The sequence below is a fragment of the Mus caroli genome, unplaced genomic scaffold, assembly GCF_978045245.1.
Source record: "Mus caroli unplaced genomic scaffold, Mus_caroli_1 scaffold_7, whole genome shotgun sequence".
NCBI classification, from domain to species: Eukaryota; Metazoa; Chordata; class Mammalia; order Rodentia; family Muridae; genus Mus; species Mus caroli.
This window is the reverse complement of record NW_028227262.1, coordinates 23,002,446-23,029,067: the sequence shown is the minus strand read 5'-3', so window position 1 is coordinate 23,029,067 and position 26,622 is coordinate 23,002,446. Positions and strand designations below refer to the sequence as shown.

The following is a 26,622-nucleotide window of genomic DNA, read 5'->3' as shown; positions in this document are numbered from 1 at the left end:
CGGCCTCGCTCCCTGTTCCCACTTGAAGATGTTTCCACAGGAAGACAGGCTGGGCTCCCTGCAGGGGTCCGGCCCAGAGCTCTCATTTGCTCCTCCTGCTCTCCAGCTGAGAATTCTGTTTTGGCCAGGAAGGGATTCCCAAAGACACCATCTGCCTCAGTCTTCCTCACAGAAGCTGTAGTCCTAGGCAGTTCAAGGCCAAGTTCAGGAAGCCCAGAGGCAGGGTGGGGATGAGAATTCACAGTCACCTTAAACCTCTGTAGCCTCCCCCAACTTATGTTCAACTTGCTCTCTGCCTCCTCCCCACACCCATCCCCTCTGGCTCCGCACCACCCTCGCTTTGCCCAACTGTGGCCTACTTGCTTTCGCTCACAAGTCTCCAACTCCCCGGTTGCCCACAGTGGAAGGCAAACGTGCTGTTGGAAGTGGAAAGAGCTGAATTGAGTCCAGGAAAGAAGGCACCTTCCTCTTTGCTCTTGGATTGATAAAAGATCCCCGGTGTGCCGGGGTGGGGTGGGGTGGAGGGGGGGATGTTCCTGTTAAGGTTCATTCTAAAAATAATTGGCTGTCTGACTCCGCCACACACTTCACAGGGGTGACAGGTCCTCAGCTTCTTTCCTTCTGTCATGGGCTGAATTGGATTCCTCAAAGCGGATATATATGAGTCCTCCTCCCAACTCAGAATCTCAGCATGCTGCCTCATGTACAAGCAAAAGCTTTGCAGAAACAATCCGGTTAGTGTCAAGTCGGGAACAACCCTCCAAACCCAGGAAGACTGGTGCATTTATAAACACGAGGGCAAGTACATGTGTTGGCACCACTGACAAAGGGTTTCAGCACTGGATAGATAAGCTAGGAAATGCCCATGGTTACCAGATACAAGAAAGAGGCAGGGATAGCTGCTTCCTTAGTGCCCTAAGATGGAGCACGGCGCCACTCACACCCGACTTTATGTATCTGGCCTATAGAACTGTTAAAAATAAGTTCCTGTTAATAGAGATGCACGGTGTGTGGTGCTTTGCCATGGCAACCCCAGTCAACATATGCGTGCCCCAACTCTCAGTTGTCTGCTCAAGCTTATTGCTTCTGTGTTGGTCTCTAACAGGCCAGGTAAGCTTACATTTCTGCTAACGCACCATAGATATAGTACAAGCTATATCATGTCTACCCTGGATCAAAAGCACTCCTGGAATGTGTCTAGGAAACTCCATCTGCACCCTGCAGGGATCTCTAACATCTTCCCCCCTCCTCCTTTGAAGTCAACACTGTTGAATGTCCTGGTTGCCAGGCTACTTATGGTGCTGTGGGGCCTGGGAAACCTAACACCCGATGGTTCTCCTCTGTGGTCAGCTAGAGAAACAATCCCGAATGAACGTGCACTTGAAGGGGCACTGGGCAACTGGGAGAAGAAAAATCCTCTAACTCCTCAGAAACATCTGCTAGGAGAAAAGGTACATCTAGATGTGGATCAAAGAGATTTCTAAGCAACAGAGAACCATTTTACAATATGGCCCAGAGGTAAAGCCAACTGCAAGAGCTGCCGGCCCGGCTCCAGTTCTTCTAAGTGGAACAAATAAGCTGGTAAGGAGAGCAGGTCCAAGAGGGATGGGAAAGAGAAGCGTGCACATGTGGGCAGGTCTGAAAGCCAGAAAAACCCACACTTCGCCAAGCAGCAAGCTCTGCAGTGGAGGGGAGGGAGGAGAATCGAAAACTGCGATATGCGAGGACCAGAGCGAGTATCAGGGGTGTCTCATCCACTAGTTCTCCCCCCAACACACACACCTATGCACACCACAGTGCTAAATGTACTTGCAACAGATGTTAATGCCAAGCAATATGAAAATAGATGACAATGCTTATCTGCAGTTACTGTTTTCTACCCGTGTCTCTGTGAGTGCTGCTCTAAGCCCCTGTGTAATCCCGATCCAAGCTAGAGGTACTTCTATTTGTACCCTCCCCTTACAAACAGGGAAAATGAGGACAACATAGGCATCAAGCATCTTACTGCTGCATGTAAGTGATGGAGTTGGATTCAAGGCCAAGGTAGTCTGACCCCTGACCTCCCATTCCTCTCCAAGAGCATTACGGAAGTGTGTACTTAGCTGACATTCTGAGGGTGCCTGGGGGCCAAGGGACTGGAGGAGAAACATTTAAAGATTAGATGGAGAAAGCACATACATCTAGATGACCACGCTACTGGAGCAAAGGGGAAGGGGTTGTCCTTTCCTCATAAAGCCGTGCACGGGGTAGCCCTTGTGTGAGCTAACCAAGGCTTCTCTGTTCTCCTGGGATGACCATCGTCTCAGGTTCCTCAGCAGTGCCACAGCAGTTGAGAATTATCATCTTTCTTTAGAAAGTTGACACCCCTAAGCCCAGAAGGATAAAACTTCTGGAAGCTGGCTTTCTCTAAGCGAATGGGCAGATATGTCTATAAAAATAACGTGTAAAGATGCCAACTGTAGTACAGAGATTGGAACAAGAATAAATGTGTGCAGCAGACATGGGATGGATAGATAAAGTACACAGGAGAACAGTGTTTAGTGATGATCAAGGCACGTAGTCTATTACTCCAAGACAGGAACACATGCAAGGCCACAGTAAGTAGAAGAGGCCAGGCAAACATCTTGAAAAAGGTATGATGGACCCCTCATTTTAAAAAAAAGTGAGGATTTGATGGTGTGGCTCAGCTCCTAGATCTAGTATGTACAAGACCCTTGGTTTGATAGCAATGTTACATTAAAAAAAATAGGACATGGAGACACACACCTGTAATTCCAGCACTCAGGGGATGGAGACAAATGAACAGGAATTTATGGTCATCCTTGGATCCATAGAGAGTTCAAGGCTAGCCTGTGTTACTTGCAACTCTGTCTCCAAGTCCCTTATACACATATACCCACAGAGAGAAGATGAATCCAAGTCACTTAGACACATATACCCACAGAGAGAAGACGAGTCCAAGTCACTTAGACACATATACCCACAGAGAGAAGATGAGGATCCCTGACCACACAGCTGTGATGCTGGGGCTTCTTGTTTGGATTTTTGCTCTCCTCCCCCTTACATTTTCCTAACTCTCTATACTAAAAACATGTTAGAAAAGACATTTGATGCATAATCAAAAATCAGTATTGTTAGTTACAATTTCTTTTAGACCCTATCAACCCTAGTTCATCTTCCTTGTACTGTGAGGAAATCCTAGTCCAAAGAACTTCTGAGAGGAAAGGGATTTTTAGGCTTCTAGGTCACACAGTTCATCAGTGAGGGAAGCCAAGGCAAGAACCTGGCAGGAACTGAAGCAGAGATGATGGAGAAATAAGGCTAACTGGTTTCTTTGAAGATTTATATTCAGTTGCCATTCTTATACAACATAGGACTACTTGCCCAGGAGTGGTACCACCCCTAGCAGGCTAGATTTTTCCATCTGTCAATCCATCATCAAGAAAATGCCCTCCCCCATATATCAACAAGGCAGTCTGATGAAGGCAAATTCTCATTTGAGGTTCCCTCTTCCCAAGTGTCCTAGTTTGTGTCAAGTTGACAAAGACTGACTGACACATACCCCAGTGCTAGAGCTGTGCCTTTTCCACTTTTACCCCAAGTGCAAGAAAGAGGGAAACCCTGGAAATGACAAGCTATGCTATTGGGCTTACGTCATCTGATATTAACCCAGGAAAAGCCAAAACGGATGAATTAAGGAAGCCAATATTTCTGATCAGATAAAAGAACAATGAAATAGGTTAACTGCATCTTAAGGACCCTACTGAAGGGGCAGAGTAGATGAGGTCATCCACAGAGAAGAAGGTGGCTTACTGTGTCTAACAAATGACAGGGGAGAAGACAAAGGTTTGTGTGTGTGTGTGTGTGTGTGTGTGTGTGTGTGTGTGTGAGAGAGAGAGAGAGAGAGAGAGAGAGAGAGAGAGAGAGAGAGAGAGAGAAGTGTAGGAGGAAATGCTCCCAGGTAAGCAAGCAAGGCACATGAAAGTCTGGTGAAGACTCTTTGGACTCCTGGATCAGAAGAGTAACTCCAAGCTTCATGCCACCCCTTCCTAACCACTGAACTCCAGGACAGTTACTCTGTCATTCTGCAAATTGTTGAGCATTCTGGATGCTGGAGACAACTGTGGACCACGGATGGGCATGCTCTGCCTTCTTGGAATGTACATTCTATTAGAGAGAACAGAACAGTACATGCACCAGAAAACATGAATACCATGTTGTTTGTCAGAGGTGTGACTTTGAAAAATCAATAGAAGCCTCGGCTATCTCATCTGCAAAATGGAATGGGATAATAAGATAGGTATCTCATGGTCTCTTATGCAGAGTCAGCATGCATAGGCTCTCACCATGATGAATAACCATCAACATTCTTGAGACATTGATAAAGCCTGTTTTATATCTCTTGCCTCTGTGGCAATACAAGGAAAACCTAAGAAATGGGAGCAGCTATTCAGAAACGACAGAGGCAAAGTGATGGGAGAGATTAAGCTGAGGGCACTGCAGCAGGATCCGGGCGTTTCTAATGGCTGAAGTTATAAGCTGTGTTTCCTTTGCTTTGTGATGTACCCAACTTCACAAGAAGTCACAGGAACCTGATCTCCACCATCACGTGATAAAAACAGTCTGCTCCCTCAGTGTCTCTCACTCCAGAGAATGGGGTCCAGGTGTCATCTATAAAGACCCCACTACACCAAGATCTCCTCTGCCAGGTCCCTAACAGTGGCTCGGTTCTCAACTGAGCTTTCCATATAGCCCAGAGGAAGGAAGTCCGTTGGTCCTCTGAGACTAAACATTTTAGGGCACACGTGGGAATTGGGAGATTGACACAGTTCATCCACAGCCTACGGCAAACAGCAGACCACCCTGCAGATGCCCAAAGGTGGCCTTTGTTCCACTAGTGCAACAAGAGTAAGTGGTTCTTGGGAAGGGAAGGAGTTGACTGGACAGAGGAAAAGTTTTTTAGATGTCATACATAATATGCATCACATCCCAGCCTCTCAGGGCAGACAGCTGGGAGAGGACAATGAGTGATTAGATCCATTTTGTGTTAGCATGTGCCCATGCTAGCAAACCCATAGTCTAGAAGATTTCATCAGAGTAAAATACAGGGTGTAAATAAAACAGTAGCTGATGAGTGGTGGAGCACAGGGAGCAGATGATTTGTTTTGCACTTGATACCAAGGAACAAGTCTTGGGGCAAGGGGGTGTCTTTCTTGTAGTGCCTCATTTGGCTAAGCTTGGGAAAATTGGGCGGGCCTCAGAAACATTTGGGTTTTTTTTCTGACACCCTGCCTGTAATCCAGGTAAGGTTTTGCTCTCCTGAGGCTGAAATGGCAGAAAAACAGAAAACACATATGGAATACTCAAGTCAGAACCCCCCCCCCCCCCGCCCCATAAATGCTGAACCTCAAGCATTGCAATGTCCACAACAGAACCCCACAAGATGGAACAGCATTAAACAAAGAAGACATTCCAAGAGAGGTTTCCCCAAAGTTCAAAGAGGCTAGTTGGCCTCTCTCTCACTGCTCTGTCTCTTAGGGAGGAAGTGACAGAAACCCAAACCAAAAGGATAACAGAGGGAGGTGATAGGCTTTTGACCCTCAAACGTAACTCTGTGGGAGTAGAGGAAGCAACACCAAGCACAGCTTCAGTCGCAGCTCTGTTTGAGTTTTCGTTTGGGCACATTGTGGAACTCGATTCACCCCACACCCCTCTGCATCTCCTGGCTCCTGCCTGTGTTAACTGCAGTCCAGCAATGTTCTCACCTAATCTAGGGCCTATCCATCACCTATCAGAAGTTTCTGAAACTTCTACTGCCACCTTTGGGTTCTATTCCCAGGGCCCAGCCACTTCTCTTGAGTATTCCTCAGTTGGAGATCCTGGTTTCCCTACATGTACTGTCAGTCCCAGGAGGTAAGGAAACATGAATTTTAAAATAGTGTCCTCACTCACTGCACAGAACATAATACCTAATTCCTTACCATATCAGGCCCTCGGAGGGCAGTCACGGAATGAGCTGCATTTTAACAGCAGAAGAGTTTATGTACATTAGGTCCGTGGGCAGAGTTATTTCAGATGAAGCATCCTGAACATTCTATTTTTTGTTTGCTGGGCTTGTGGTAGCAGTGCATAGTTGTCAGAGATGCTAAGTAAGGCCTTTGAGGGCCTATGGGAAGAACAATGTCCCATCTCTTCTCTAAAGGTTTGGTTGATGCTTCTTCTGATGTGTTTTTTTTTTTTCCTCACACATTCTACCAGTAAATCCTTCCAATTCTGTTTCCAAACAGAGCATTAGTCTTCTGGCTAATCCTCCATCCTGACCACTGAGGTCAATACCACTGTTCTACCTTAATTACCATATTGACCCATCTTTTTCAAAATAAGCCACGTGACCTTTAACACATGTTGATCAAATGACATTATTATAAGTTTTATTCCCCCGAAACTGCTTCATATCACACTTGAGAGGAGATTTAAATGCTGGCTACAGGAAGCTTCAGAATCCTCTAATCAAAAGACTCAGAGGAAAGAAGGAAGGAAGAGGGAGGAAGGGAGGGAGGGAGGGAGGGAGGGAGGGAGGGAGGGAGGGAGGGAGGGAGGGAGGGAAGGAGGAAGGGAGGGAAGGAGGAAAGGAAAGAAGGAAGGAAGGAAGGAAGGAAGGAAGAAAGAAAGAAAGAAAGAAAGAAAGAAAGAAAGAAAGAAAGAAAGAAAGAAAGACCAATGGTCGATCCTGAAGGTTATTGTTACACATTTGGAACCAGGAGAAAGTAGCTCTCATAGCCAAGAATATCTTTTGTTTAGTCTGCATGAGCTATAGAGATAGTCCTGGCTTCTCCTGATTCTGAGGCTCTTTGTAGAATAGCTCTAGGGTGTGCAGCTTACACAGCAGTCCCTCTTGCGGAGCATGCCCAGACCCTCGCTCTGCCTGTCCGGCAGTCTATGGTGCTCTTCACACTGCTGCCATTCTTGAACTACCATCCATTCCACAGCCTGACAATTCCTATGCTGCATTTAGGTCTCTCAACAGCCCTGAGAATTCCACGGCTAAGGCTCTTCAGGAGCGCACATTCAGCAGCGGATGTTACACATCCAGCCCCGGCATGCCTGAAGGCATCCACAACAGTATCTTCCACAGAGTTGTAAGAGAGAAACCCAGGGATTGCAAATAGCCCCCCATATGGTTCACTTAACAAACTGGGAATATATGATTGGAAACAAATTCGTTCAGGCTTTGTTTTTTAGCCTCTTTCCCCAAACCTCTATTCCCCATGCCCCCTGCAAGCCCCAGGAAATACAAAGACAAGTAACAAGTACTTCTTCATAGGAAAGACGTTGGTTAAGTCATGGGCCAGGTGTGTCTCTTGGAAGGAACATCTCAAGGCTGATGCTTGGGTTGAGCCACTGGTGTCAGTAATAGGCTAACTTCATCTATGGGTAAGGGCATCAGACTGCTTTTCCTAGGAAATCTATTAGGAAAGGTGATCATAAACTATTTGCAATAAAAGTGCATTATGCAAACTGTTTGCCCTGAGGGATGCTGGGAGAACTGAGATAAAATGCCTAGATAAACAATAATGCCTTAAAAATGGCACTCTGCTTTCTTTTTCTTCCCTCGTTACCCCATTTCACCTTCAGTATTGCTCTCAGTAGTTGGAAAGGGTTGTACTTTAAAATATGCCGAGAACCTGTCCGTCTTCTAATTTCTAAGGCAAACACTGGATAAGTAAAAAGGCTCAAGCCAAATAAGCCTGACATCCTCAAACTAATGAGTTCTCAGGCACACCAGGGGCGGAAAAGGTCAGATGCCTGACAGAGCTACAGGAAGGCCAGGGGAAGGCCAGGGGAAGGCCCAGTTGCTTTTTTTCTATAAGCTGGTGGTGCCTAACCTAGGCTGTACAGCAGCAGCACCCGATGATCTTCACAAACTCTAAGCATCCAGGTTTAACTGGATGGAAAAACAATGCTGAGCGAGCACCACCAGCTAGAGTTTACAGACCCTGGAGGGTGAGGTGAGAATGGGCTAGGCAGCGATATGGAGACTCTCTGCTGGGCAAAATTCTTGAAGATGTCACTAGATATCCAAGATTCGGCTCTCACTGCCTTCACTGAGGAGGGTTGTTGTCCTCCCTCCTCTGAAGCTGCTGGGTGACAGGCTGGGTGGCATGCCGGGTGTCCGCTGTCTTCATGATTGTCATACACTCTCATCTTATACACACTAAATGATCCGTGCTTGCAAACAAATGTCTGAGTGAGCTACTATTTGAAAAAGAGCTCCTTTGGAATATAGATACTTCTCTATTTTTCTCCTCTCACTCTACCCTCCACACAGGTTTCAATCCAGAAGATGAACCTGGAAGTTCTTCAAGTGTCCCCATAGCTCCAGCATTTGGCCATAATTCTGCTGTGAGCTTAGCAAAGATGCATAGTACAAGTGGTCTTCTATGGAGCAGGTCACTTTCAAATTTTCTGGTTGGAAGCCCCAAAGGCATTTTCTCCCTCTAATCATGAATGAAATCAAACTAGGATGGGGAAATATATAAGGTAAATGACTGGGAGCCCCCGACCCCTGCTGTGAACTCCCTACACTTGGCGCTAGAGTTACTCTCAATTCTGTTTCCATGCAGCCAGCAACATCCTAACCATCTGTATCATGCTCCGTTCTCTCAGACTGGCATAATCTCCCCAGAACAAGAACTGGCAAAGTACTCTCAAGGATGATACAAGATCAATCCATCTTGCTATTCTCCCTCCATACTCCACTCATTTGCCCACTCATTCATTTACCCCTCTGTCCATCCAACCATTAGACACCCTTCACTTCCTTGACTACCATTCAATAAAATTGTCTTCCACACTATAGCCAGAGGGAGCTCTTCCGTTCCACAGTGCTCTGGTGCCCTCTCCCCATGCTGTCTGCAAACCTTTCTCAGCTCACACTGCCCTCTTTCCTCTTCCCCATACCATTACCCAGTGCTGCTCTGAGCTTGCGTACCACCCACCCAGACTTCTTGCTGTTTTCTTCCTCTCTCTGGAGTTACATCCTCAATCCCTGGCTTTCACCAAGCATTATAAGTTATATCACAAGCCAGCTGAAAATTATCACCATTTCCTGGTATCCTTGGCACCAAGCAATTTGCTGGGGACTGATTATCTCTTTCTATATTAGTTGGTCTGAGAGAATTTTCCTTTTATCTCTATCCCAGATAAATATCTGGATTCTAACCATCCCATATCCTGCCTCTTCTTGGTCAAAACCTTAATTTTAGGGGCTGGAGAGATAGCTCTTCTGCTCTTTCATAGGACCTGGGTTCAAGTCCCAGATCCCACATTGCAATTTACAACTGTCTGTAACTCCAATTCCAAAAGAATCCAACACCTTCTTCTGGCCCCTGTGGGCCCTCCAGCACGTGGCACTCAGATATACATTCAGGCAAAACACCCATACATGTAAGAATAAAGAAATTTTAAAACTTGGCCTTTTCTAATAGGCCTCAGCTTAACTTTATCTCTGTCAAGTGGTCCCCTCAAAATCCAGGACGACTGTTATATGGAGAAGTGACACTACAGCAGATCTGAAAGGGGATGTCAACATTAACGGGGCACTGGGGCAACCAAAAAGAAAGCAAGAAACTGTGTGAGGACTGTAGTGAGGTGCTGAGATCCTTTAATTAGTAACCTGATCCTCAAACTTGAGTGGCTTTCCTATACCCAATAGAATCCACCCCCTATTCCTGTCCTGCCCCTCCCTGCCCTGTCATAGGCACACTTCCGTATCTAAGGGCAAGGACAGGAGAGAAACAATCTGAAAAGTCCCTTGGAGGCAATTTGAACACTAAGAACAAAAACACCTGAAGAACAAGACAAAGAGTTATTCCAAAGTAATCTCACCAGAATTAAAATACAAGCCAAGCCAGGTATGGTGGTACATGCCTAGAATTCCAGTACTTGGCAGGCTGAAGCAGGAGAATTGCTACTAACTCAGCTAGCTACATTGTTCATCCTCAACTACCAAGTGAATCCTTTGTCACCCTGGGCTTGAGAGAAGACCGGTCTTAAAGAAAAATCAATCAATCAATCAGTCAAACCAACAAACGAACAGCCTAAAGGAAACCCCAACAGACTCTTGGATGCTTACTGGGGGAAATGAATTCAGACAGGAAGGCGTCTTAGACTTGAGTCAGGACACTGATGCTCTGGCTCCCAGCACTGGGCAGGCATGTTCTTGAAAGAAAGTCTAGGAGAGGTATGAGAAGGGGTACTCAGGAGTAGCAGGGAGAAATTTCACACTCCCTCCATTGCAACAGTGCCTGCACTCCTGCCCCAGGAGCATCAAACAACAACTGGCTCGGGGACAATTATAAGACATCTCAAGCTTTCAGCACCAAGACCGTCTTTCCTACCAGTAGAGTTACTGAGTGGAGATGCAGGACAAGCTGTCCACACTTACCTTTTCCCTGCAAGGACCTTCCTGTAAACCCTACAGCCACTACAGTTCTTGCTGTCATCTTCATTTTTTCAGATACACTGTGTTTCATCCTACTGGGCAGCTTTCTGATCTCCTAAGGATACCCCAAGGTCACTGGTGGTGAGATCCTGCCTTTCACCTGGTATTCCTGCTAATGAACCCTAGGAAGCCTAGAGAGATAGATGCCAGGCAGCCCCTTTTAAACAACACCGAGTGGAGAGGAAAACCTCCTATCATGGTGTGCTAAGTTTTGCAGAAACTATCGTATAAGCACCTACTGTCTATTTCCTGGTGGTATCTATCTGTAACTATTAAAGATGAGGAGAGGGAAGAACAAGGAGCTGGCTGAAAAGGAAGGACTCAGAGGATAAAAGTGGACAGTAGATGGCAGTCTGTCCCTATGTGCGAAGTGGCCTCAGAGATGATGCATATAAGTCAGTGGAGGGGGCAGGGAAACAATTCTTAGAGGAGGATCTGCTGCCTTCCCACTTTCTTCTCATTACGCTGATTCAGCTGCAAAAGGGGACACTTCTGAATGCAACCTTGGGAGCTCATACATTGCCCAGAGTGCCACCTCTTGAACTGTCCAGAATGTTCCCCAGACTATTGCCATGAAGAACCAAAGGCTCCGAGAATCCTCTCCTCTACCCCAGGCAGGCCCGTGGGAATTCAGAAGTGATACAATCCCTGTCACACAGAAGTGAATTGAGAGGATGCTTTCTCTCATTCACACTACATAGCCGTACTCAGGGAGCCTTCCTTCTACCTTCAATACTCACTGTTCTTTCCCTTGGAGTCTTGTTATAACATGACTTGTTCCTATGTACTTTCAGCCCTGCAGGTCAAGGCCTCATCCTTTTCTGCATCTTCTCTAACATCTAGCACAGGGCCACCAGCAGGACACACACTGAATTATTTTTACACAGGTATCCAGACCCACTTTCTAAATATCTCAAAGGGATTACTCCAATTCATGTACAGTGGCACCCTCTTCCCCAAGACCAAGACCCCAAATATACAGAACTAGGTAGGTTAGGGCATGAGGGAAAGGGTCCAAAGGAGAGCCAAAATAGCCTTTCCTGGCAAGTAAGCAGTCAGCATTTATGACCTAACTTTTGGGACAGAGCAGAAGAGAATAACAGAGGACACAGGTTTTGAACCAGTGTCGAGGTGCATCACATCTCTGAGCCCAGTCCCTGTTGCCATCTACCACTAAGCTCACCAACAATTCCCTCATATGTCTACGCATTCAGTCAATGCATTTCCGTGGCAGACCATCCAGGTGTTGGTGAACACGAAGATGACAAGCACAGACCCCTCTTCAAGAATTTCATCCTTTAGTAAGAAGAGAGGAATGCAAATACAGCCCAGGCTATTAAGTGCTATAACATAGAGGGTGCTGGGAAAGGAGCCCCCTGGCTCTCTGGGGGGAATGCAGGGAGGCTTCTCAAGGAAGGTAATGGAGAAACAAACGTGTCTACGATGATTTTAATACTACTGGTGAAACTGGAGAGATGAGCATTCAAACCACAACATACACACACACACACACACACACACACACACACACACCACATTCTGTTGCTGCCTCCAGTTCGAGAACAGACGAATGCTTTGGCCACTCCTATCTGTTTTGCATCAGGCTATTTGCCATCACCTGTAAACTTTCTAAGGGTGTCCTTCTCTTGATCCATTCATCCTCCCATCCATCCATCTAGGTTTATCTTCTAGCCTTAAATTCCTACAATCTATTGAGAAGACAGGAAAGACTTCAGCAGTCATGGAAGCTCTTAAGTTGGACATTTAATAGGCAAGGAAAACAAGACCCAGGATGGGCCAAGAATATCCAAGTTGCAATCAGGCTCTGGCAGCATCAGAGGCAGGACTGGTCTCAGGGAGCACAGTTGAGAATCATTTAGATACAGCTTGCTGAATTTAGCTACCCACAGACAATTTCATCCCACATAAACCTCTCCCCCATGCTCCCAGCTAGCAATCCAAGATCCGCCACAAATCTGGCAAGCTTGCTTCTTCAGCACCCCATAAACATTCACTCATCCATATGTTCAATAACTTATCTGGCATCACATAACTGAATTTCCTCCACCACCCCCTCCACATTTCTGTACATCAGTACAGAAGGAGTACCTGAAAATCCCATGCGTGAACCACAGGGAGGCAGAGAGGACAGTAGAGACATAGAACATCAGAACAGTAACAACCTCAGGTCCTTTTGATCAGCCAATGAGTCCAACTCCCTTCTTTTCCAGATCAGGAAGCAGAGGCCCATGGAAGGAAAGGGTTCTGTATAAAGTTCACCATTAGTCTGAGTCCTATGCAGGGAGGAAGGCTCTAAGCTCTCCTAGACAACCAGCTGGGTGTCGGCAGAGCCAAGCTTCTTCTCAGCGCTGGAACACACCTGTTGTGAAATCAGGTGAGTTTTACAGCTGTATCTCACTCTTGAACCCAATGGAAGTCCCTTATAAACCAGCAGGAACAGGTCTGCTAGACACAGGATGGAACTAATCCCAGACTGAGAACTTGAAATACATTTCTCAAGGGACAATAGGGAGGCAGAGGGGGAGGGAAGATATTTTTAAATGATGGAGGCTTAGGTCTAGAAACAGAAGGGAACAGTAAATTGTAGCTAGCTCCAACTTCTTGGTACTCACTTAGAGAGAGAGAGAGAGAGAGAGAGAGAGAGAGAGAGAGAGAGAGAGAGAGAGAGAGAGAGGAGAGTATTTCTTGTGTAGAGAAGAAATGCATCACCCTACATGTGAAAAGTTTAAAACAGAGTAAATACATATATTTGGAGCACAAATATTGTAAAACAATCAAATGGGCATTTGGTCAGTGTTTTTTGCTGTACAGTGAAAATACCTCCAAGCAACATAACTAAGTCACCGCTTTTTGGTCTTGAAAGTGTGCACGTGAATGTGCTCCTGTGGTGTGTGTGTGTGCGTGTGTGTGCGTGTGTTAGTTGTAGTTAGGAGATAAGGAGAGGAAATGGAATCAAGAGCATTCATTCAGCCATACCCTTTGAAGAGAATAAGAATTACCACCAAGAAGTCTTTTTATTTCCCTATTCTTGGAAGTACTTTTGCGCAGAGAGTGAAATTCAGAGACAGATACTAGGGCTGGAGGACTTGATGCCTGCCTTATTCTTTCTTAAACATAGCTTCGGGACTCAGTCCTTTGAAGCAACCCATGCCCCTCAACCCTCAAGCAAGAAATCTACCTAGCCAAAGCCTGACTCTAAATGGTTGGGTCCCTGGCCTATCCAGCCATCTTTCAAACTCCAAAGAGATCTCCTGTTCTCCATGTAAGTTTAGACTTTTGCAGTCCTCATCCCAGGACTCATGAATGCTGAGACCTACCACCTCTTATGGGCTTGTGGATCAAAACCAGATGTCCAGCTCCACTGTTATAGACTTTACAAGGAGGCAATTGTGACTTAGATCAATACCTGCATGCTGGAAGGGCAAATTCCCTTGTCAACAGTACGGGAAGTAAATGTGGGTGTGAGGGGGAATGGGAGTTATGACAGATCTGACACATGCTTGCCAGCAGGTGGCTAGAAACCCTAAACATTTGTCTTGCACAAGAAAAAGAAGCTTCCGGTGGAGTAGGCTATCCTGTGGGGTGACAAGCTTCACCACCGGGGACTATGGGACCAGCTCCCATCTGGATGATATCATAGAACACAGAAAACACAATCCGGTGGACATTGGAGTGCTGTTGGCTTCAGGAAGGCAAATATATCAGCGTTCTGCTTTGCAACTGAAGACCTGTCCTTTAGCTTCACATCAGCTCCGTACCCCTAGTTATCCATGGGGTTATCTGGGGAGACTGAAATACTGTCATGCAATATTTGTCACAATGCCCGGCAACCACTAACTGCTCATATACTATCATTGTCTTAAAGGTGGGTGCTCATCTTTTATTAGAAATGTCGACAGTGAAAGGTATTTGAGAGGAAGCTGCTGAATGATTAGCACCGGGTCTACCAGAAAGCCAAACGCAACTACAATCTGCTCTGTAGACTGCATACTGCATAGACCAAGCCAACATCTTGAGCATTCTTGGACAAAACAAAATGTTCTGGTAAATTCTTTGCATGCCTTTCTGGCTTTCTCCAAAGATAAAAACAGGAGCTCCTTAGAATGTGCCAAGGCACGCTCCAAGTAAGGCATATTAGCAAAGATTAAATAGGCCAGGATTAATGTCGAATCTTAGGGTGGTGGAGCTGCGATGGTGGCTTTGAGGCCTGATGTCTTCTACTAATTCGAGCCCTTCCCTTATAGTCAGGGAAATCACAGCCTGGAGAGAATATTCAGGGTCACATAGCAACAGCTAATTAGTGACAGAGCTCAGTTAAAAGCTTGATCCCCATATCCATGTCAGCAGGCCACCTGCTACCTCACGTTGTTTAAGACCACCTTGTACTGAATAGGGTCCTTTGAGATCAGTAAGCTACTTAGTTCTTTGCTTCATTTGAAAACCACTTGTTCAGATGTCTTCTTTGGTGATGTTGCCAGATAATGAGCAATCATAACAGAGCAAACCACAAGTCTATCGTGGGAGGAGGCCCAGAGTTCTAGAGACCTCAGTAGTTCCTAGTCAATATTGTCAGAGGAGCACTCTGGCAGATAAGGAAATGAGCAAATAGCAAGTGCAGCCTGGTCACATAAAAATAGCTATAGCTATCTCCTTAGTATGTGTAGGTAAACTTAGAGCTGGCTTCGCAGAAAACTGTCAAAATCTCTTGGACTACCTGCATGTGTGTTCACAGTTTTAAAGTGAGAATTCTTAAAGAATATGTACATATTTCTTAATAATTTCTTGATTATATATATATATACATATATTTCTTTGTTTCTTTTGTTCTTTCTTTCTTTGTTGTTGTTGTTTCTGTCCTGGCTTCTTGATTTTTAGAAATTTCCAGGGCAAGGATGAGGTAGTATTTACATTGGCCCCACACTTCAAAGTTAATAATCCCCATATGCAAATGATCTGAAAGAAAACTGCTTCTTTTTTCCATAGTAAACAAATTTGATGACAGTGAAATCAGAGCCAGTGCCAGCATATGTGTCCACCAGTAGCATAAGCTCTACAAATGTTTTCTGCCCTTCCAGGACAGCTCCTGTGTTCATGTGTCTTCCAACATGCACACACACACGTGCACACACGCACGCACACACACACATACACACATGCACACATGCACGCACACAACACACACATGCATGCAGGCACACACTGTGAGCTCATAAGCAGGTGCTGGCCCATGAACAAAATGTATCCATTGGCCTTATCAGCAACCCCACATGGGCTTTTCTCCAGTAAAAGATTTGGTCCTTTTCCAACAAAGTCAGTCTTACATAAAACTCTGTCCAATAGCCATTAGTTCAGTATTCCCAATGTCAGAAACTGCCTGCAGCACTAATGAGTAGAACAGCAGCTGCTGAGGTCTTGAAACAGTGGTGGGTTTAAAGGATCTTCTATGTCACCCCAAACCCCTTCTCTCACTTCCAGCTAGCACCTGGATTTGCAGCTCCTCTGCTTAGGGTGGGAGCCTTGGAATGGCTCAGGAAAAGGTCTGCAGCCTGCAGAAGAATGGCTTGCTCAATTAGGCATCCTGAGTGGAGGGGAAGAGGAAAGGCCTGAACATCTGATCCGATCCGTCTGGGAATGCAAAGGCAGGGATGGGAAATGTTATGTAATTAAACTCTCCTAGCCTGTCCTGCTTGGGGAATGAGAGACCCATCAGCAGTGACCTCTTCCAATCAACTTAATTGGCCCAATCTCGCCAAAAAAAGCAAAAGAATTGGTTTAGTGCCTCATGGAAATAACTTAGCTCCTGACTATTTATGGCCACTGAACTCCAGGATGGGAGCCTTGACTGGGAGCCAGGAGTTGACAGTGTGTGCTAACTTCAGGGAGGACTGGGATGTTTCAGTGCCTCTGAGCCTTTATCCCTGTCTTGGTGGAAAGTGGCTGTGCCCAACTTGCTGCAGTGGGCATGCAGCATTTCACAGTTCCAAGTCCCAGGGTTCTCTTCAGGCAGGCTGGGGCCTGCCAAGGGCTTATTGTCTAGAAAAACACAGACCTTGACAGTAACACAGGGTGGCTGGACTTTGCTTCCCTCTTGCACAAACGATGGTGTTGCCAAGGACAATTACCATGCTCTGTGTTTTCAAAGTCACATTTGTTTTGGCATTGTAGTTTGCAAAACGGATGCTAAAACAATATTTGTCTGAAAATTAATAACGGATTCTTGTATTGCCTTTCTTCTTGAGTAATCCAGAGACCTATCAGACTTCCCGGAACTAAAATCTAACTTTACCAGCCTCCAGTTTATGGACAGGTAGTAAACTCAGGCAAGCCATGGGAAAGCTATATAATTTGTTTGTTTGTTTGTTTGTTTATGTGATGGGCAAGCATCGGAGATGTGATGGTATCCAGAAGAGACAAAGATCCCATTTTCCCAGTGACAGATGGATACCCTCACCTGAGTTCAACTGGATCTAATCTCTCTAGACCACAGCTTTTATAAGTGGTCCCTTTGAGCTCTGCCAGGTAAAGAGGAATACATTTTCCTTCTTACACAGTCCTCATCGACATGCATTCCATAGAGAGGGGCAGGGAGAGTCCCAGACATCAGAAAACCATTGTTCCAAAGTGGAGGACTAAATGCAGGCACTTCCAGCTGTGAGTCTACCTCACTGTTGTGCTCTCAAAAAATAGGGGCTCGGGCTGTGTCTAACATCAGCTGTTTCTCAGAGAAATGAATTTCCCCAAAACACTGAAGGAGAACTTCAAAATCATACAGTTTCAATCTCATGCATTAAAACTGTCATTAGCCTAATAGTGTCCCACCCAGATGCCTTCACATGGTCAGGAAGGGGTTCCTTGTCAGCTGGCCCAGGTGGACGATGCGATGCGTTTACCCCTAAAGTGTGTAATCTTCCTCCTGCTTTGGCCTTCACACCCCAGTGAACCCAGTGAGCTCCTCCTGCTGCTGCTCACTCCGGAAACCCACAGATCTTCTTTTATGCATACCTTTTGTTTTCTTAAGACACAGGTCTAAGCATCCAAGACCAAACTTCTCCTTTCCCCAAACCCTCAGAATCCCTACAGCATACTCCTTCACAGGGTTCATAATGTTATGCGCATCTCTCCATCCAGTTGGTGAGTTTTCTCATGCTTGCTGTAGCCTCCAGCAAGCCCATAGACAAAAGCATTAGCACATACTCAGCTTAGCTTTAGATCCACAGAGCAGAGAACCTCAAAGCCAAGCAAGCACTGCCAGCCCAGCTTTTCATGAGCATCACTGTACCTTTCGCCAGGTCCATGTTTCAAGATTCATATGGGCTAGCAAAGGGACATCACTCACTCCATCCTGAAATGGATCCAGTTCCTCCCCATCTCCCACCTCACCCCCACCCCCACTTTCTACCTGGAAATTCCCAGCCTAGCATATACTCCATGCTAGCAGCAGCACCCTCCAGCTCCCTTCACATTCACAGAGGTATCCATCACCCTTAACCTTTCATCACCCCCTTTTACAAAAACTACAGATATATTTCAAGTCAGCCTCCCTTTGGCTCCCATGATCCAGAAGAAAACTCCACAGATGCTGCCCTCTCTATTCCTGGCAACGCTGTAACAGTCAGCTGAGCATGGAGAAGGAATTTTTCCAAGGCAGTGTGCCATGTCTCAGCACCCAACAACGAGCTGAGCATCCAGGAGATGTCCCATTAATTTTTTAAAAATAATAATCAACAATAACTGGTGGTAATGTGTCCATCTACTAAATGAGAGAGCCCGTTATACAGTATTGTGCAATGTGCATCCTTACCGCTTGGCGTGCAAAACGATTTCTTTACTCAGGAGTCTTGTGCACACAGCACTTCCTGTCACTGGACCCTGTTCCAACACACAGAGGAACTTTCCCCTTGAATGTGTAACCCTCATTCTAAGCCTTCCAGGTCCCTTCCCTGGAAGGTGGAGAGGCAAAGCCATCCTTGCTTCCGTGCACTATTCTCTACACGAATGCCAGAGCCCATAATTCTTTATCTTCCATGTGCCCCAGTGCTCTTCCAGTCAAACCCTAGGGCTGTCCAAGCCTATGGAGGGAGTTAACAGTCTGCTCTCCTCAGATAATCTCCCCCTTACATCCCTTTGGTCATCTTCAGGCATCCAGCCCCCACACATGTCCGCCTTCACACACACACACACACACACACACACACACACACACACACACATGCAGCCCAGCCGCCCTCCCACACCACACCCACCCCATGTGTCTGTGCAGGCACGCACAAGCCATCTGTCTTCAGCACACTGCACTTCTCCAGCTCTGACACCCTTCCCAGACACAGATTTCTCATTAGCTACACCTATGTTCCCACAAGCTCTCATCTCCTGCTATGCACACAGATGCCCAACACGCAAGCTCCTCACCCCTCGGGGCCAGCCAGGCTGGAGGAAGCTGGAGAAAGCTCCACCCCCAGCTCTACCCTCCTGCCCCAACGCCCCTCTCACTGAGACTGAGAAAGCCCTCCCAATAGGTCTCTGGCCACCCAAGGACCAGGCTCCCTTCTTGGGAAATCAGACCGGATTCCTACAGATCCAGTCTTCTCAAGGCCTGCTTCGACATAGCCCATACCGAAGGACAATCCTATTTGCTCTCCCTGAGGGGAACGCCGGGTAAACTTTCTTCTATCCTTATATACAGATACCGCTGCCTGCGGCTCTCTTTTTCTCTCTCCACTATCCTCTAACGCTACACTCCGGTCTGCTTGATTCTGAGGCAGAGTTAGTTGGGTTTATATCTTCTAGATTCCATCTCTCAAATTTCTTTGAGCGACACGCCAGGATCAGGGGAGACGGGCTAACCTGGCAGAGTTCGGGCTATTTAGAAAACAGAACCGACTGTAAAGCTCCCCGGTACAACTAACGTTTAGGGAAGTGTGCTTACATATTCCCTCGGCCGCTGGTTTGTAGTGGAAAGACATCACTTTACTGAAAAGCAGGTTTGTCAACACACTCCTTAAACCCACAGAACTTCCACCCTCAGACTCTGCGAGTAACACCCACCCTTACAGTATCCCTTCCCCTCCCCCAGCAGGTCCCCGCCCCCAACCTCTTCACACTCATAAACAAGTCCCGGCTCAGGGGCTCCGGCTCACTAGCTAGCAAGCCGCCTGCTCTGGCTGGGACCGCGTCCTAGAGCAGCCGCCACTCAGACTCTCAACCTGCTACCCGCTGGCAGCCAGAGGTCGGGGGTCAATCTGGTGGGTGCTTCCCAGACCTGGAATACGGGAGCCTCGATTCCAGTTCCCGCCTGCGACCTCTCTAATCAACTGTGTCCACACCATTCGGTGCTGGAGTCCCAGGAAGGTGCATCTGAACGCCGCGGAAGAACGCCAAAATTGCGCAAAGCAGTAGCGCCTCTTGGATGCACACCCACTCACTCCCGAAAGCGACAAGGAAAGAAGTCCTCCCCAGCCCTCCCATTCCACACCTTCAAGAGTGCCAAATTTCATTAGAAGTATCCACCACTGTGCAGAGCGCCTTGGTGGCAGCAGGAAACAGTCCAGTTCGCTACGTGTTCTTTTAACTCCGACCTAACTCTGAGGGTCTCTGATGTTCTGGACCCTTCCCATACTACCTCTTGGGGCGGGGGTGGGAACCCTAAAAAGGACTCTGAGAAACTGGTACCAAATCCCTACCGATGGCCCCACCCCGGTACCCACCGTTCCATGACCAGGTCCCAGACCCGCAGGCTGAGCGCTAGCTCCAACATCTGCGCGAAGACCCAGGGTGGGAAGCCATTGGGTTGGCGCTGGCCAGAGTAGCCCGGAGCTAGGGACCCTCTCAGAGAAAAAGCTTTATGTGGGACAACAACGCAGGTACGCACTGTTGGGCTTAAGTCCCAACTCCCCCCAACCTGAGAAGAGACGGTGCGGGTCCTGAGCTTTGCAGCCCCTCCCCCAGCCCACGCCCTGCCGGGCTGTGTGTTGGAGCTGTCGAACGCTGCCGGGTGGCCAGCGGGGTGCAGGGCGCAAGCCGGGATCCTGGCCTCTTTCAAGCCCCATTTTTGTCTGCTACCCGCTTTTATTATAGGATGCGCGGGAGTCTTCTGGGGGAACCAGATAGGAGGGTCGGAGGTGTGTATGCATGAGGTGGAGTGGGGTGGTGATGTCCAGAATCCCTTTCTTGCCTTTTCGTGGTCCCCATTTTCCCTCGCCTCCACCTCCTTCCCTTCCCAATGCAGGTTTCTTAAACCTGATCACTTTCCCAGACTGAGGGCGGTTTCTTGAGCAGCCAGGGGACTAGAGGGAAGAGGAGGAGGAGAAGGAGGAGGAGGAGGAGGAGGAGGAGGAGGAGGAGGAGGAGGAGGAGGAGGAGAACCATATCCACGCGCGCACAAGTGTGCATGCATGTGGAAGGAGGGTGGTGGTAATTGCGCCTAGGCCTGGGCAGATTCGAGCTCAAACTTTGGGGAAGGCACAAGAACCGAAAAGTTAGCGTGTTGCGCGATGGGGGTGGGGCTGGGTGCAGAATTGGGGCCCCCCACGCGGATCCCCAGGAAAAATCTCCCCCACGCGATTCCCCCACCCCCTCCGGGACCTGCCCACCCAACGTGCCCGCCACGTCCCCTTACCGTGGCAGAAGTAACCATGGCATCCGTGTGACTATTTCCAGGGACGTCGACATGAAGAGAAAGGTGGACTCGAGTTCGGTCATTCAGTCTCGCCCACCCCTGCCGCAGCCACTACCCAGCGGTGGGAAAAAACGAGGGGAAGAAAGAAAGAGGGAAGAAAGTTGCGCCGGGCTATCTCGCGGGGCGGTGTGCGGAGCTGCTGGGTAAGGAGAGGAGCCTTCAACTCTGAGTCCCGTGAACATAATCTGAGCGGTTATAACCAGCCAACCCGGCCAGATGGCTCCGCGCTCAGCGCCTTAACCCCTTCCGCGCCAAGCCCCCGAGCCCCGCCCGCAGTGACTTGCAGGCCCGCTCCCTGGCACTTTGGAGTTTGCTCTCGAGACCTAGTCATTTCTCCTAGTCCACTTCAAAGGAAAACAAACGAACGAACAAGCAACAAATAAGCCCTCTCAAAATAGCCTGCTCTTCATTATCTCCTCTTTGGACCTTCCCTTTTAGAGATGGGGAGAAGGAGCCGACAAAAACATTTAATTTATCATTATATTTTACACGTAAATATCTTCGATCTGTCTTATTCTTGAACTTTTTCTTTTAAGGCTTGCTTTCTTTCTTTCTTTCTTTCTTTCTTTCTTTCTTTCTTTCTTTCTTTCTTTCTTTCTAGGCAGATGAAGGCCTTTCTTGCCCCTTGGCTCAGGAAAGCTTGAACCTCAACCTTAAACTCTGCCTCCAAACCTCAGACTCTTCTGTCTTTGGATCTCTCTCCACCCCCTATTAAACCCACCCCAGCCCCCCAGGCCCTCATAACAACAGGAATCTGCATGAACAGTTGCTTGCCCTGGAACTCCTCAGTCCTGGGGAGCAGCTCCCAAGGCACAGTTAGTTCAAGCTGTCTAGGGAGGTTAAGTTGCTGAGGTATGGTGAGGGTGGGAGTGCTAAGCAACCAAGGAAGGGGTGGTTTGCGTGTGCGCAGCGTGTGCGTGAAAGAAAAGGAGAGGTATGAGCCAAAGCCCCACGTTCTACACACTCCCTAACTTCTCTACCCCTTCCTTTCAAGGTAGGAGCCGGCCCTGGAGCTGAGCATTTGCCCAGCACTCGCAGCTTTGTACAAAAACAATTTGCCCAGAAGAAAGGGCAAGCAAAGCACCCCTTCCTGACTCCCCGAAAGTAGCGACGCTCTCTTGCACAACCGCTAGACTCATTCGAGGAAAAGATCTCAGGGTGGAGGCAAGGGTCTTATTTGTAGATTATTTTAGCTATTCATTAGACCCCCTCCCCTTGATCCGAGCTGATTCTCTCAGATTTTACAGTGGTCAGAGCATCTAGATTTTGCTCAACTGCGGTCCAAGAGAAATGAAGGGGGAGGGGGGAAATCCTAGTGGTAAGGGGAACCGGAGAACCAGAAAGTAGTACAGCATTGCTCCTTCATTCCCTCCCCCATTCTTGCAAGGTGGAACTCAAGTCCAAGTGCCCCCTCCCCCCGCCCCCACCTCTGCCACTCTCCAAGTTGCCTCCTGTCAGGACATTTGACTCACACACACCAGGAGAGGCGATTTGATAGTCCACCTCTTCCTTGCCTCCTAATAAAGTCTGATAAGCAACTCGCAGTGTACTTTAGCAAGGTTCCAGGTTCAAAACCTGGACATTCCTTGGAGATGTATAGGTTTGGTCCACACCCAGGAGTGCCAGAATTGCACCCACTGGTTAAGGCTGAGAGAAGCTGCGGGGCGAAAGGAGGCCAGAGAGGATGGAGAGTCGGGGGCTGCATACTAGATAGATTGTACCTGCCTCATCATTATCCTGGCTGACGGGGGCTGCCACATCGAAAATGGCCTGCAGCACCCACAGAGGCCCAAGGACGTCACCTCCAACGATCCCTCTGAAGGACTTCCCTCCTGCCAAAATATCTTCTTCTTCCTCCGGATCCGATCAGGCTGCAGAGTTTTCCCCTTCACCCTGCCACACAGCACTTTGGAGGTTTGGCTTGGGCGTGCTCTGTGAGGTTCTGGTTTTCTCGCGGTCTTCAGGCCCGCCCCTGCCCTCCCCCACTTCCCGCACTTGCCTCCCCCCACCCCTGCTTTCCCCCTCCCTTCCCGCCAGTCTCTCTGCCAGCGGAGTTCTAGGGGCTCATTTCTCAAGCTCCTGGTCCCGGGGCTCTACAGACTGTAACCAAAGAGGTGCTTGATTCCCGGGGAAGAAAGGAACGGGTTAAATACACGTGTGGGCTGCACCGCTGCCGGCTGCTCCCCGGTCACTGGCGGTCTGGAGGGAGGAGGGGTCTACGAGGGGCAAGCTTAAATATGAACAGTCAGAAGAAAAGGCAGCAGAGTTCGAGACTTCGATTTGTTCTGCAGATGCGGTGCACTAGCTGGCCGCCTCCCTTTGCCAGACCTGGGCGACGTCAGGAAGAGTGCATTGTTTCCAACTCAAGGGTGCAGGAGGGTCTGTCTCTGCCTGCAATCAACAGGCCTTGTAATATGAGAGGTGACACCTTAATCTTGCCAAATATGTGCGGTGTCTTGGGGGGAGGGCGGAGAATGGGGAAAGGAGAGGGGAACAGGGAGAGACCTAGGCAACAGCTGAGAGCAAAGGCTGCACTTTTGTAGAAGAACTCTGATCCACCTGCCCCCACCCCGACCCCCACCTCAACCCGTGGAGACCGCTTGTCCTTTTCTTTGTGTAAGACCTGACTAAGGATTTTCTTCTTCTCCTTCCACATTTTTTCCCCCCGAAGAGCTAAAGGTCCTCTTTGCCTTCAGGAGACTCTAAAGGCATTTTGAATTTCTAGGAGTTCAGAAGTCAAAGAAGAATGCAGGGCAGAAAAGAGGCAAAAGGGCACACTTGTTTACAGGCAGATAAAAGACTGTCAGAATTATAGCAACTTCTAGGCAAACCCAAGTTTCTAACTGGAGAGTTTTAGTTTTTGTAGAAAGACTAGCGCTAAGAGTCACATATGTAGCTAGAGTTACTAGCATATAGGGCAGGAAGCAATAGAATGCGTACACTCCATAGAAAGCAATGTCTTCTGTTAACTGAGTTGTGGTCTCTCTAAACAGATGCTCTGGCTTTGGCCACCAGTCTGTTGGCAGTACCTTTGGGTCAATGGACTTGATTTTTCTCCTTACTGTATCTGAAGACCCTGATTCCTGAAAGCAGTTATTGAGAGCAGGGACCAGGGTCAGCTTTCTGAGAACCCTCTCTCCTAAGGCAAATTCCTAGAGCTTGCCTTGGGCCTACCCTTATCTTTTGTAATAGCGCCACAGTGTGGTTGAAACTCTAAACAGAAACAAAAGGAGAAGGTGGAAAAGCTTGAAAAACTGCATTCACTTCTGTTGCAGTTCAGTGGACTGCCATCCGCTTACCTGGAGTGGAAAGGGTCTCTCATGCAGCAATAGTGTGTGTATAGTGAATATAGACCCAGGAAATGAGAAAAGTGGTCCCGTTTGACCTATAGGTGACAAAGGTAAGCTTCATTATGCAGTTAGCCTTGGCTCACAGAGCTAGCTAGACCTCCTGTTGTTTCTTTTACTTGCCTTTGTATAAGTAGCATGCCTTGGCAGATCCTAAAGTATCTCTGAGTTGCCTCTGTTGCTGGAGGGTCCTAAGGCTGAATAGCCACAACACTTGTGCTTACTTTTGCTCTCACTCCCCATCCCGGAGCCACCCAGACAGATGTTCCAGATGAGGAAGCCAGAAAGTCTGCATTTCCAAAACAAAGTGAAGGCAAAAGGTGTCTGTATTAGAAATAGGAACTGAGGGTCGGGGCATTCCATGCACTGTATCATTTTGGCTCCCCATGTCAAATGTGTTAAGCACACGGGCTAGCCTGACAGTTAGCAGTGGTCCCCAAATGCCCTGGAGCATATATGAGACATTATTTGGGGGGGTATTTCCTCTGCACCCCCATGAGATTATTTGTCCCTGGTAGCTGGGTGATGTGTCTATGCTTATTCAGTAAGCTTAGCTTTCTCTAAAATGTCCGACATCTTAGGAAAGCACATCTTGGCTCCAAAGACCAGCTTAGATCTAGTAGAGATATTAGAAGCGTTATTCTGCTGGAGAGATGGCTCATTGATATAGAGCACCGGCTGCTGTTTCAGAGGATGTGGGTTTAATTCCCAGCACCCGCATGGCAGCTCACAACTGTTTGTAACTCTAGTTCTAGATGATCTGATGCCTTCATACAGACATACATGCAGACAAAACACCAATGCACATAAAAATATATAAGTTAGTCATAGTCTAACATCTTTTTTGAAAGGGTCAGTTTTATAGAGTGACGAATGTTTCACATTGCTCTCAACCTTCTCAACATTGTTTTCGGACAGGTTTCCTAGCTGATCAAAAATCCATCGAGAGTTGGCAAAGTAGTAGGAGTCTCCCAGGTACATTAGGAGGACTAAGTAAACCCAGTCATTTGGAACTTACAGCATAGCACCTGTCACAGTGCAAGCCCCAGGCCCAGCTATTACAGACCTTACAAGGACATCTTGGTCAGTCTACTGGTGAGGGATTCTGATCTTTAAAAAGAAAAGCATTAGCCGGGTGTGGTGGCGCACGCCTTTAATCCCAGTACTCATGATGCAGAGGCAGGCAGATTTCTGAGTTGGAGGACAGCCTGGTCTACAAAGTGAGTTCCAGGACAGCCAGGGCTATACAGAGAAACAAACAACAACAACAACAACAAAAAAACGAAAGAAAGAAAGAAAGAAAGAAAGAAAGAAAGAAAGAGAGAGAGAGAGAGAGAGAAAGAAAGAAAGAAAGAAAGAAAGAAAGAAAGAAAGAAAGAAAGAAAGAAAGAAAGAAAGAAAGAAAGAAAGAAAGAAAGAAAGAAAAGCATTTATTAGTTGGGTTCCATGTATATTTCACTAATATAACTGTGTGTGTGCCTGTGTGCATGCATGTGTCTTCACATATGTATTTGTCTTCCCAGACAGTAAGAAGTGAGCAGAATGAGGCAGTGGACATACATACAATTTATTTAACTTCCTAATGTGGACTTCATGAAAGAGAGAGACAAAGAGTTTAAAAATCTCATTCTATTCACTCCCCACCTCTGAGGCAGAATCACCTCCTCATTCAAGAGGAAATCCCAGCACTTCCTCTAGTGTAACAGGCTGCCTATGGATCACTGCCCTATTGTTATCGTTAATTATGTTCTTGGGCTTATGCTGAAAAATATAATGCATTGCATGGAACAACAATGAATCAACTCATTTTGTGAAATAGAACGCATATTTATAATTAGGCTTCAAAAAATTACCCCTAATGATAGAGTGAAGGTGTGTATGCCTGCCACACAGGTGGATCTCGGAGTCACAATAAACTCTCCTGCTTTGCCAGTCACGACACGAATTCCTAACCACCCTATAAATTAGCTTTATGCTGTACCAAACTCCACTCATAAAAAAAAAATGACATTAAGGTTTCCTAGGTAACTAATGCATTTCCAAAGGGAATAGGTCTCAGGAGACAAAGAGGGTAG

At 47.3% G+C, this 26,622-nt stretch overlaps 1 protein-coding gene across 1 annotated transcript in view; it reads right to left on the bottom strand.

Annotated features, from left to right (window-relative positions):
- Ntf3 (neurotrophin 3) overlaps nt 1-21,406 on the bottom strand; it is a 60,185-nt gene extending 38,779 nt beyond the window's left edge. Inside the window, exon 1 of the mRNA XM_029478194.2 lies at nt 21,141-21,406. Coding sequence (XP_029334054.1) covers nt 21,141-21,158 — 18 coding nt within the window. The 5' untranslated portion in view covers nt 21,159-21,406. The remainder of the gene's footprint in view (nt 1-21,140) is intronic.
- Between the last annotated feature and the right edge of the window lie 5,216 nt (nt 21,407-26,622).